Source organism: Athene noctua, chromosome 12 (assembly GCF_965140245.1).
Source record: "Athene noctua chromosome 12, bAthNoc1.hap1.1, whole genome shotgun sequence".
Lineage (NCBI taxonomy): Eukaryota > Metazoa > Chordata > Aves > Strigiformes > Strigidae > Athene > Athene noctua.
The window spans coordinates 21,154,785-21,167,802 of NC_134048.1; the positions used below are offsets into that span (position 1 = coordinate 21,154,785).

The 13,018-nt window shown below is 50.1% G+C and overlaps 1 protein-coding gene across 4 annotated transcripts in view; it reads right to left on the reverse strand.

Annotated features, from left to right (window-relative positions):
* Positions 1 to 7,936: 7,936 nt before the first annotated feature.
* The window catches only part of JADE2 (jade family PHD finger 2), a 92,277-nt gene continuing 87,195 nt past the window's right edge, over positions 7,937 to 13,018 (reverse strand). For all 4 annotated transcript variants that reach the window (XM_074916573.1, XM_074916574.1, XM_074916576.1 and 1 more), the window contains one exon: positions 7,937 to 12,539. In XM_074916573.1, coding sequence (XP_074772674.1) covers positions 11,674 to 12,539 — 866 coding nt within the window. In that variant the 3' untranslated portion in view covers positions 7,937 to 11,673. The remainder of the gene's footprint in view (positions 12,540 to 13,018) is intronic.

Consider the following 13,018-nt stretch of genomic DNA (forward strand, 5'->3'; position numbering starts at 1 on the left):
CAGGCTGAGCATCCTGGTGTGCTTCAGGGGTCCTCGTCCCCATCCTTGTCTTTGTCCCCATCCCTGTCCTTGTCCCCATGTCCATCCTTGTCCCCATCCCCACTGCTGGGGTGGGAAAGGTGCTCAGCAGGGCTGTGCTGCCAGCGCAGAGCGTGTGCGCAGCGGCGAGGGGAAGCTCTCTTGGAGCAAAGCCCCTCTCCATCGCATCAGACCCAACACAAACTGCTTGGAGAGCTGCGTGTAGAACTCAGGGAAGGGGGGGGGTGGGTATAAGCCCCAGTTTTTCCTTCTGAAGCCAGCTGGCCCAGATCGACTGCAAAAAAATGAAAAAAAAAAAAAGCAAGCAAGCTTTCTGAAAAGCAGCATCCTTTCGAGCAGAGCTGGTGGCTGTTGAAAGTGGCGGCGGGGGAAGGAAGGAAGGAGGGGGCCGGGTGCTGCCGGGAAGCCAAACATGCTCATTTTGGCTGGCTCTCCTCAGCAGCGTGTGGGCAGAGCGCTGGGATCCTGTGTCTGGGGCTGACACCGGCTGTGCGTTGCGGAGATGACTCATGCGTTTTGCGGGGAAGATGATGCTCTCGGTGTCGCCAAGCGATGCCTTCCCCTCCCTCCCCTTCCCCAGGTGAAGGTGCCAAAACTGCACCGAGGGGAGACGATGGCCCTGGGGAAGGGAAAGGTGGGGGCTGAGCCCTGACTGGGACAGGCAGCACCGTGGGCTCCTTGTCTCGGTTAGGAAGGGGAGGTTATTTTCTCTGTCTTGATAATTTGGGGTCATAATTGCATATGTTGGAGTGGGAGCTGGGCATTCCCCTGTGCTGCTGAGCTGCACCGAGCTGCAGCAGGGCTCAGCTGTGCAGGGCATTTGTGTGGGGCAAAGCCAGCAGTGCTGGCTGGGGAATTTGGGCCAGTCATTAGAGGAGCAGAGCCGGGACTGGGTCGGCCGCAGCAGTGTTTCAGTCTGGGCTTTTCCTTTAGGTTTACATTTGATGGTGCCACGGGATGAAAAACATTCCTCCAAGGAGGAGCTGAGCCTGTTCGCTTGCTCGGATCGGGTCTAAGAGCATCCTAAAAGGGGCTGCAGCACCCGCGAGAGGCCAGGCTTGGGCACAGAGGGACTGGCTGTTGGAGGTCACCGGTGAGCCGGTGTCAGCCCTCTGCAAGCCTCCCCCGGGTTTCGGTGTTTCAGATCCCTCCCCCTCTGCCGTGAGTTTCGCTCTGACTTTCAGGTTGGGATGACTCAAAGTCTCAGAGTGAAATGTAGATGAAACTGCTGCCTGCGGCAGGATTTCCGCTTGTACCAGCTCGAGGGAGCATCCTTGGGGGGACAGCCCTGTGCCTAGTGCCAATGTCCAACGGGGGGGTACATGGCCCCGGCTCCACGTGCCTTCCCAGGAAAGGCAGAGAGACACAAAGTGAAGCGAAGGGGTTTGAGATGTTTTGTCAGTGAGACCTCCACTCCTGCCACTTACCTCCAGAGAGCTGTGAAAGCTCATTCGAGCTGGGTTTAGTTGATGGCCGAGTCTGGGAGATGTTTCAGTGGCTGCTGGGAACCAACTCCTGGTTCACTCAGTAATGAGCTAATTCCTTGCTTATTTACCCCAGCGGCACAGCCCTTCAGATCCACACAACGCCCAGTCAGCAAACCTCTCCCCTGTGCCCCGATTCCCTCATTTCCAACAAATCCCTTTAGCTGATACATACAGAAACCAAAAATGCAAAATGAGTTTGTAAAGGCGTGATGAGTTCACTGCTGCCAGCCCCCGCCATCCCATCTCTTTTTCGGCAGCCAGAAAACTCTACCTTCAGACTGGGAAATCAGCCGAAATGTGATTTTTGTGAGGGTCTGAGTGTATTTCCTTCTGGCTTGCAGGCAGTGCTGCCCTTGGGCTCGCTTAGCCACGTGTTCGTTAGTGTAAAGTAATTCTGTTTGCTCAAGCAGGTGGTGTTGCCCGCTTAACTGAAAGGAGATGGGAATCCTTAGTTATGCCAAAGGTTTTATGAAAGTATAAAACAAGCCAGCGAGCAGTCTCCTAAGCTGGGAAATGGCATCCTATGTCTCCTCATTAGAAAGCAGAGAGTTACACCGAGGTTAATATTTCATTTGGGAAATAAATCTGCTCTTAGTCTACACAGTTCATAAAAGCAGCCAGGGCCAAGGGACTCCCTGCAGATGAGCAGCCCCCAGGTGCCAGGAGTTTGGGAAAAACCAAGAGTCCCCACTGCAATTAATCCAACCGGCACTGCACCCCTTCATCTTCACTTGTGCACGGTCCCGGAGGAGCTGGGCTCGGCTTAGGGTGCAGATGGGGCTGTTGTTGGTGACGAACTGCCCCGAAGGTGACGCGTTGTCCCTGCGGGTGTGTTGGCCCCTTCCTTCTGCACCCGGCAGGGAAAGCAGAGCCGCTGGCAGAACCCAGCACCACCTGCACGGAACAAAAAGCAGAGGAAAGAAAGGGGAAAGAAAAAGAGTCTCTTGATTTATCCAGACCATTTCCCCCAAAATGAAGGAACAAACATTTTTCAGCATCTTATCCAGACTTTCTTAGTTTTGCTGACTATCGGGGCATTAGGCATTTCTGCCAGGAGCTGCAGATGCACCCATCCTACTCCTGAGCTTCCTGGCCACTGCACACCCTGTTCCAGTCCAAAACAGTCCTCTCGGTGAAGTTTATAGCCTTGAAAAGTACTTTTAATTTTGCTCTTAAGGCACCTTAGCCGAAACTCGCCTTCTCTTTGAAGAAGTTCAGAGAAAACCACCATGAAAGCTGAGCAGCCTGCCATTACTCTCCTGTTATTTACCACTGAACCCAAAATGCAACCTTGGAAGCAGAGCTGCGAAAGGGACATTTTGACACAGACTTTGCTGGGTTTCCTCTTGGTTTGGCATATTATGCCTTGCATTTAACGGGCTCTTTTCCAGCTTTCCTGCTGGGACACTGCCGAGACCCAGAGGGGCAGTGGGCAGGGAGGGCTAGAGAAAAAAAAAACAACCCCAGAGCCAACCTTTTTTTTCCCTTACAACTGCTGTACTCATCACATGGGAAGCAATCTATTATCTTTTTTTCTCTGTGTAGAACAACCCCAAACACTCAGTGCATATTTGCCTTGTCCCATACGCATGTTGACATTTTTCATCCTTCTGTTATTACAGATGCTGCAAAGGCAATAACCCTGAAATGTCACAGCTGCAGATTTGTATCGCACAGATAAGATGGTCTGGTTAAATAAGGAGTCGCTCAACATCTAAATATTAGGTAAAAGACAAGAAGATAAGCAAGAACAAGAACACCACTGTGTACAGTACCTGTGGGGCTCGCATCGCCACTCCATCTGGAAGCTTTGACTGCCTGAGATAGATAAGCTAATTTAACGAATTTTTAAAGGGCTGGAAAGTACGTAGAGCTCAGCCCAACCAGGCTTGGAAAGGAGATCATCCCTCTGAGGTTTGGAGCCGATCTCTTGTTCCTTGCTTTGCTCCCAGCAGCGTTTGGCGAGCAGAGGAGGTTTATAAGGGACAGGCTGAACAAATGACTTTACAGGAAAGTTATTCGCCAGCCGTTTGCAATCCCTGTTGAGGTCAGGCCTGCGCTGTCACTGGGCTTTCCAGGGAATGTCGGTGCCATCCCAAGCACCCAGACAGCTCTGCTGCTCCTGGCCCGTGCTGCTCGGGGGGTTTTCCCCACCCTGAAGCATCTCCCTCCTCTCCCTCAGGGAAGGTGATGGCCCAAGCAGCCACCTCTCACTTGGCTCTTGCTAGGCACCACAGAAACACTTCATGCTCCAAAGAGATTTTTCTGTTTACCTGCAACCACTCGCCGATGCTGAGAATAATCTCTGTCAGCGCTGCAGTTAAGTCTTTTCTCAGCTTAAGAGTGTCTTCAAGCGATAATTATATTTAGTTACTGCCGTAACATATGCTGGTGGCTGGTTGCTCCCAAACAGGCCACGTCCCTTCTCCCTTTCATTCAGCTTCACCTTTGCAGGAGCTGGATGGACAAACCTTTGCAGGGTATTTTCCACCCCAGCTGCTCCCCCTCGTAGGGACCAAATTTGTCGAGTTTCAAAGTTCAGGTCATGTTTTCCAGCCGTAGAAAAGCGCTGTGAGGCGGAGGCGGCAGTGACATCTCCCTTGGTGTCAGGTGGGGCAGTTACTTCATCATTAGCAACTATTTTGTAATGCTTGGGATGGAAAATGCTGCACAGGCCTGGCAGGTGGGCTGGTGAGAGGTGCCTGCGGTTGCTGCTGCTGTGGGGGAGGCACGGCCGCTCTCGGCTCCGGTTGTGCCGGTGCTGGGCCATGCCCACGCCGCTCCCAGCCCGTGCTCCCGGGTCTCAGTTATTTATAGCGCTTCTTTCTCCTGGTGTATTTATATGAACCAGTTTTATAGCTGTTGTCTAGCACATACAGAGGACTGGGGAGATGCTCACAGGCTTCAGATCGGAGGAGTGACTGAAGTCCTCGCGGCTTGGCACACGCCTGGCTCTTGCCATGCTGATAAACGGCAGCGCTGCTGCTCTGCAACTGACTGTGCCTCGACATTCTTACACCTCAGAAAGCCTAAAATATCACCCATGAATCCCTGTTGCTGCTAGAGAAGAGCTGGTGCCAAGGAAGGTGATGCTCGGGGCACAGGGGATGCGTGTCCCTGACCTGCCTCTGGCCACGCAGCAATGCTTCTTGCTGCTCTGGAGGGTGATCTCTGCATGGTGGATTTCAAAAGCTGATTGGAACCAGCTGGTTCCCCACGGATCTCCAGAAAGCCCTTCAGGGGGACAAGCCCACCCCAGGTCTGTGTGCTGTCCTCTCTGGGTGTCAGGGACCCCTGTGTCGCCCAGGATGGCACCTGGCTCAAGCTCTCTTTGGGAATGCGCGGCACAAGGACTGGCATCCTTGCTGCTATCCCTTATCCCTCAAACTTAGTCATTTTAAAGCTGGAGCTGCGAAAATTGCTGATTTCCCTCTTTTAGAAATGCTTTATTGATCCTGCTTGCTTATTAAGGGCAGGAATTCATCCCCCGCCTGCCGGTCCCTCTGCGCAGCGTCGGGGTTATTTGTGGTATCCGATACAGCAAACACCTATTTTTAGCTGAAGCCTTCTTGGAAGGAGTTTCGGTATCTTGTTTTCCGCAGGTTTTCTCTCACTTGCAGGGTGCCCGGAGCTGCTTGCAGCACTCCAGCCGGCACAGGGGGATGCTTGGACGGTGGCAGAGCACGTGGCTGACTGGTGTCCTGCTCCAATGGCAGCAGCGTCCTAAACAAACACAGCATCTCCCTTCTGAGAATCGTTTTCCTGCGAGTTATGGCTGCAGATGTGTTATTTTGCTCTTTGACCTGCCCTCCTCCCAGGAAAAACTCCATTTCATTGATCAGACCATTTCAAGCTCATTGCAGGACTGCTAATGACCAAGCCATAACAGCAATATTTTAACCTCTGCATTTTCTCCTAGTGTCCAGTGTCAGCATTATAAAGTACCACTTAAAATATAAGCACAGGCAGTCAATTACTTTAATCTTTATTACATCTGAATGTACAGCAGCTACTCCCGAACGAAAATGCTGCGTCTGATACTCAGCAGAGTGGGTCTGGCTGGGAAATGCCATCCCACCACTTCAGGAAACGCCGTCCCACCACTTTGGGAAACTCCATCCCACCACTGCAGACATCAGCAGAGCTCACGGACACTGCCAGGGCTCATTTCTCAGGGTAGCCACAGCACAAACAACACCCCCTGCACCCTCCCGACTTCAGAAGGGGACTGTACTCCTCCTAGCTCTTTCTAATTCCCCAATAAGTTGGTTGTCATCGGCATGATTTCCATCCCTGTGCAGACACGGTCCAGGATCAGCACCTGCAGCAGCCTCTCATGGATGAAGAACGGACACGGGCAAAGGTCCTGGCTGGGGGCTGAGCACCTCACCACGACTCCATGGATGATCTCCAGAGTTCGGAGCCATCACAGGAGCAGAAAGACCTGCCCGCAAGCAAAACCAGCCCCATCTCATCGCTCCACATCACCCTAATCCTCCATGAAAGAAGGTGCCTGGTTAAACCCTCCACGTTGCCCGCAGGAGTCTATTTTTAACTCGTGCATTAAATGAACGGGGAATGAGTTTGTCAGGTGGAGTTTGGGACGGGCAAGACGTCAAGGCAGAGGCAACACTTGTGAAACCCAGCTGGTTCAGCCAGGGTCAGCGTTGGCTGGAGTTGTTTTGTGGGTTAGTCATAGGTTTGTTTATTTTTTCAGAGAGCTTTTTTCTTATTCATCTGTTGCAATCACAGCAGATACATCATTTCACAGCCCTACATGGAAATCCAAGACCAAGGAACTATTTTTAGCCCACAAAATGTCTCCCCTAAATGTATTAACTTTGGAAGAGTAAATATTAAATACACTCTCATTGCATTAGAGGCGTTTATGCAGAAGTACAGCACCAGTGTTTTCAATGGTTAGGGGAAATTATGTTATACCACTAGCACTTAATCAAACACAATAAAACAAGATCTTACTGCAATTCTTTCAGGATAAGCTGAAAGGAAATTAATTCAGTTTCACATCTGTTGGTGATGATTTACTGACACCGGGGCATATTTGCCCCTTTAGTATTTATGGTGGCACTTGCAATCCTTATGCAAAACATAGAGGGACTAACCTAACATTTATTTTGCAATTAAACTGAAATGATTCTTTGCATGCTCGCTCCAGATCGAGGCATTCAGCACTATCTGTGACGAGGTTACTATAGGCAAACCCCAGGCAAGCAACACAGGGAAACCCTATGTGCTGTAAAACCAGAGGGGTTTTCTCCAGCCAGGAGCAGAGCAGGCTGGCCTCGCTCCCTGCTTTACAAACGCGAGCTCTTTCACATCTCCCTGACTTGTACAGGTGAAAAACTTATTACAGAAGACAACCCTTGGAGCAGCTTTGGACCGATGGGTTCATGCAGGATGCTGTGGGCATTGTGCCTGCACCATGGGGCTCCGTGGACTGGCCAGAAGTTCAAGTTCATCACTGGGGTGCCTTGAGAGCTGTGACCGATAACACAGCCTGTAATAAAATCCTTCGTTTGCAATAAACTGATGATTTTCCTTTCAATTTAAGAGCAAAATATAAGGCCATGGTGGATTTCCTTCTTTTCTTTCCCCCATCCCCCAGAAGGCCCATCTCAGATTGATGGTTTTTTAGCACCATCTTCACCACGGACCACGATTTCCCCTATTAATCACTTTTTGGTAATAAACCGAACAAAGTACGTCTATTAAACATCTCATTTTCCTTCAGCAGCTTGGCCACTTGGTTGATTTTACAGAAAATGTTAAAAAGAGCCACTGGCTGGCCAGTGACTAACTGCCTGCCCGATGAAGTGGCCGCCTGTCTCCCACTGGTTCCTGGCACCCAGCCCCACCGCCCAGCTCGAGTATTTGCAGCATCTTACAGCAACGTATTGCTGTAGTAGTTTGGATTTCACAGGTTTTCGCTCTTGTGAACAGCAAATATGTGTGTTTCCTCGCCTGCTGCATGAGGCTGCTCCTCTGACCCTCCTGTCTCGCAGCAGGGCTTCACCTGTGTGTTTTACTCCAAGTCTGCAGAAAAAGATTTAAATTTCCACGAGAAAGGTGGTTTCCTTGAATTCCAGAAACTTTGAGGCACAGGGGACTTTGTGAGCACCCTCTTGCTTGGGGGGGGTCTCCCCTCCAGCACTCACAAAAGTCTCCAGCCAAGCTCCCCAGGGGCTGGCTGAGCTCTGGCAACGAAAATGTAAATGGAAACACAATTTGAAAAGTGACTGTTCACGGACAGACAGCGGCTGCATCAGCAGGGCCGGAGCAGCTCCGCATCCCCATGCAGAGAGCTGCACCCCTGGGATGCTCCGACGAGCCCTCTGGTCCCCGGGGTGAATTTTCTCTGTGTGCCCTTGCTCACTACGCCGACACGGAGGTACACAGAAAACACTGCTTTATTGACTGCATTTGCCAACACATTGAGGAATGCAAAGGTGTTTTTTTTTTGTTGTTTTTTTTTTCATAAGCAATGGGCCATGGTCCCAATGTGTATTAAAGCATACACTGTATCTAAACAGGATGAAAATAATGGCAGACAGAGCTATTCCAAGGCAACACAAATAGCATGCATAATACAGTCTCACACAGAACGAGTTTGATAACATTATATTGCTTTAAGGATTAACTAACATGGAAAATGTACAAAAAGGAGAAATAGGTTTTTGCATTAATGAAAAATACATTTTTTCTCTACAAAGGAATTTCTAATACAAGAAAATAAATATTGCAACATAAGCCAAAAATAATTTAAAATTGCTCTTTTCAATATATTTTCAATATTTCTCTTTTATATTAACAAATGGCACATCACGTTCTTTGAAACAAAGAAAACAGAAGGGTTTCTCCTCCTGTGACATTCATATCGTTTCCTGTAACTGATGTGAAGTGGGTCTGTTTTGGATGTGGAATGGAGCAAACTGCGGGGGGATTGCCTTAAAGAACAACCAAACCTCACACCCTGTCCTGCAGCAGCAGCTGCTCCCGCATCCCGCCCTCACCTCCCGGCTCTGCTCTGCACCCCGCCTTGGGGCAAGCTCCGTGGGACAGCAGGCATCCAAACCCCATCAAATAGGTGCAAGGAAAAAAAAAAAATTTAAAAAAAAAAAAATTAAATTAAAATTAAAATTGGGTGTGAGGGAAAATGGGAATGTGGAATCGGAGCTGTCCTCGGGAAACTCCCGCAGCCGCTGGGGCTGGGGGTTGATGTTGGGGCTGTGCTCCACGATCAGGGCATGATGCTGTCTGCATCCTCATCTCACCTACCAGGGCTGCTGCTTCGCCAAGGAAACGGGTGCTCTTACAGTGCAAATGTCGATTCCTGCAGTTTTATACATCTTTAAAAGACAACATTTACTCTACTAAAATAAACCCTTTTTATTTCTTTTTCTCTTTCTATTCATTTCAAAATACATTTACAGTAACATCAAAAATATTTTCCTTGTGCATTTTCTCTCCTGAACGCCAGGCTCCCCTGCTCTGAGGCGGTGGCGAGGACGCACCGGGCAGGGGATGCACCGGGGGGGCTGCAGCCGTCCTGCTGCAGTCCAGCCCTCACTCAGCCCCTTTTCTCCTCTCTCCTCCCCCCCACCCTCCTTCTCCCCAGTTTTACCATGCCCCACCAGCCCCCTTCAGCCTTCCCCACCTAAACGCCACCTCTCGATGTTCTGGGAGTGGTTCGAACTGGTTTATTGCCTGGTGCTGGCGGGGTTGGGTTGGTTGTTCTTTAAAGTCTCCCCCTTTTTGCTTTCCTGTACTGAGAAGACAAGTAGTGCAGAAGCTGATGAATGGAGCTGTGTACAGTGAAATTTGTGGATTGCTTTTTTTTTTTTTAACCATAATTGAGTGAAGCACACGGAAGCAAGATTCATTAAAAGGCAGCATATTGATTATTGTTATGACTCTTATACTAGGATACTGTAGCTAAAGCTAGCAAGCCTGATAAACTAAGTCCTATTTACTGTATTTAACATTATCTGAACATACTGAGCCTTAATTAATGAGCAGATTTTCATTTCCAACCTCAATGGATTATGCTAATTTATAACAAAGGTGGTTTCCGTTTTGTTGATTTTCTGTTGTTTGTTGGTGTTTTTTTTTTTTCCTGCTAACTTGTGTAACATTTTTCCCATCTGAGGAAGATTCCTCCCCAGGCATGGTCAGTCTCAGGCGGGTTAGTGTTGGGCTTAGCCAGGGCTGGGTGCAGGCGCTCAGCATCCGACCCGAAGCCCCCGCCGCTCGCCATGCCTGGGATGAGCTAGGCTGTCGTCGCTTATCTTTGCTGCAATTTTATCAATAATAAGGACTTTGGAAGGCTGATAAAGATGATCTACTCTAAAACATCAATTGAAGGAGTCTCAGAGTTTCAAAAGAAAGCTCACAGTGAAATGAGCAAAAAGCATCGGAAATCAAAACGGCAGGATGCGGTCTCGGAGCAGCAGCATCCCTCGGAGCAAGCTTGGAACCTAACGCCGCAGCAGTGTGTTATGAGTGTGTCTTTAGTCCTTTGTTGCTAAATAACTTCCAATTTATTTTTTTTTGTAATGACAAGTTTCCGGTTTCTGGCTGTGCTGCTTGACTGTCAAAATATTCTTTGGCATCCACAAAAATTATTTGACTGATTGGTTTGACAATTGCAAGGTTTTTTTTTGTTTAGTGATGGGTTTAACCGGTTGCAGAAGTGTCCCAGGTTTGGTTTTTTTTTTTTTTTTAGTTTTTTTTTTTTAAACATTTTTTATTTTTAAAAAACAACAACAACAAAAGTTTCAGTGAATTCCTTTTTTTTTTGTTCCCTGAGCTCACACTGGGGTCACTCCAATAAAACACGTAGCACGACTTAACTGTGACCTTTGAAGCCAAAACCGAAGTAATGGTGCAATTAAGTGCAAACATGGAAATTCGCCTGACTTGTAGGTAACATGGGCTTTTAAACAACATTTAAGGCTTATTGGGGACATTTTATGCATTAAATTATTGTAATATTTATAATGTCAGCTTCTGTGAATCACCCTCCCACGAGTCAACAGCTTATAACCAGGACTTAAGGAATAAAAAAAAAAAAAAAAAAAAAAAAAAGGATGGGGAGGAATAAATTCACCATTTCCATTGTAGCGTTTAGTAGGAAAACAAAATGGTGAAGGGAAGTGTTTCCATTTCCCCCCCGGTGATGGTACGTTTGGCCTCGGGGCCAAGCATTTTGTTGTGCAAAGGGGATTTCAAACGTGCCACCCCGGCACGGTGGGACCATGGCAGCCATCGGAGAGAAGCACGGGCAGAAAAACTTCGCTCAACCTCCTGGGTTAAACTAACTCTGACTCCCCACGGTGTTTTTAAAGGATGCTTTTCTCCTCCATCCTACCCCACGTTACCATTTTCCAGCTTGCTAACAGCTGATCAATTCACCTGAGAAAATCACTTCAGTTTTTTCTAATGACCTCAAGGGGGTCAACCCACAGGGCAGGGATGGGGAGAAATTTTGCATCCTGGCCTCTGGATGGATCCCAACCAGATGGAAAGGTGAGGGGAAAAATAATGACCGAGTTTTTTTTTTTTTCTAAAAATAGAAATGTAACATTGCTCTCTTCCACCCCAAGCGCTTTCCTCCAACAAGCTTTTTGTGCTTTAGTCATTATTTATTTTAGTATCACTTATTTTGCTTCCTCGTATACGCGCACACCGGCGGGTATTTCCCCTCCCGCAGCTGGTTGCTACCGTACCCTCTGCTCGCTCCCTGCTCCGGGGGCACCTGTCCCAGGCAGAAATCCACCCCTCTTCAAATAATGCCCATTATTTAAACTGTCATCCCTGCAGGAAGCACAAGTACCGGCACACTCCGCCCTCTCGGCACCCTCGGCATCGGTCCTGCCGGGCACCGGCTCGCGTTCCCGGGAAGTGGGGGCTGGCAGGGAGCCGGGGAGGGACCACTACTGTCACGGTCATCGATGTTGGTGAAGCTGAAGCTGTATCTCAGGCGTATAGAGAAGAGAAAGACAACAGTGCCGAATTTCCAACTATATACACATATTAAAAACCCCCCTTGCTATGATACCGGGCAGAAATTGGACATGGCAGTTGTAACTGGGTTGAGGCCTCGTCGAGCCGGCGTGGTCGGGAGGAGTTAGGATGCCAGGATGCTCATCCTGACGATGTCCTCGCTGGCCGCGTCCAGCTGGCCCCGCTGCGCCCTGCCGCCGCGGGACTCCCCGTCCGAGTCGCTCATCTCTGCGTCGGAGAAGTAGCCGTCCGTCTCGGTGTCGAAACGACGCAAGGGAGCTCCGCCGGCGCCGTCGGGCTTGGGGGGCTGCGACCGCCGAGTCCCTCGGCTCTCCTTTGGTAATTTGAACCGCACGACGGTTTTGGGGCTACCTATGGAGTCAGGCACTTTGGCCGCGGGGCTGGGCTCCAGCTGAGCGCAGCGCGGCGTCTCCTCCTCCTCCTCCTCCTCCTCCTTACTGATGCAGCCCCTCGCCCCGGCCGGGGGGTGAGGCTCGCCGGCTTTCGGGAGAGAGCCCTTCTTAGCCGCCTTTTTCGCCTCACCTGTCCCTTTGCGGTCGGTGGGAAGCTTCGCTGCTCCTTTCTCCGACTTGCTGGGTCTGGAATCCGAAGCCAAGGGCTTGGTGGCATCATCCGACAAGTCGCTGGCGTTGTTAGTCCAGGGCTCCGAGCTCTCTGGGTGGCTCCCACCCACGGCGGGGGGGCTGCTCCTGGGCAGCTTTTTCTTAGTGTTCGTTCTCGTTTTGCTTTTCACTTTCTTTGTGGCCTCGCTCTGCTTGAACGGGGACCTGAGGGAATGGTCCATCATGAAGCTCAGCAAGGTCTCCTCGTCCTGGAGGAGCTCCTCGGAGAGGCCGGGGGTGCTGTCCTCATGGTGGGCGTTGTTGAGGGACCACTCGCTCATCGCCATGTTCTCAGCGGTGATCTGCACCGACTGCGCCAACCAGCTGTTGAAGAAGGTCCCGTCGATGGGGAAGGAGGTCGACAAGCCTGGAAAAAAACAAAAGTGGAAGGTTGCCTCGGGAGCCAAGAACAGCCATGCTGCGCTTTGACACCACCACCAACTTCAGGCAAACTCCCCAGAACCAGAGAAACGCTCAAAAATTCAACCATAACGCACCACATCAGGACACAGGAGAGGGTTTACTCCAGCACTAATGCTGAATTTGGGGTTCACTGAGGTCACAGCACAACAAGCCGAGCGGTCCCTCACATCCAACGCTCCGCAAACCTCCTCAAATCTAAACTGAGCATCTTCCTGCAGCGAAGATGCCGAGTCCCAACCCACCCCAGCACGGGTGGAAAATACATTCCCGTGCAAAGGCGGCAGACAAACAATTCGGGTGTAAGCCTAAAAGTTTGGTGACAGCTACCAGAGCAGGATGTGTGTCCTGGTGAGGGCTGACAGGTTCTCACTGCCGTCGGGCCCCCACGTGCTGCCAGAAGCCCAGAGATCACCCGAGCCAGGC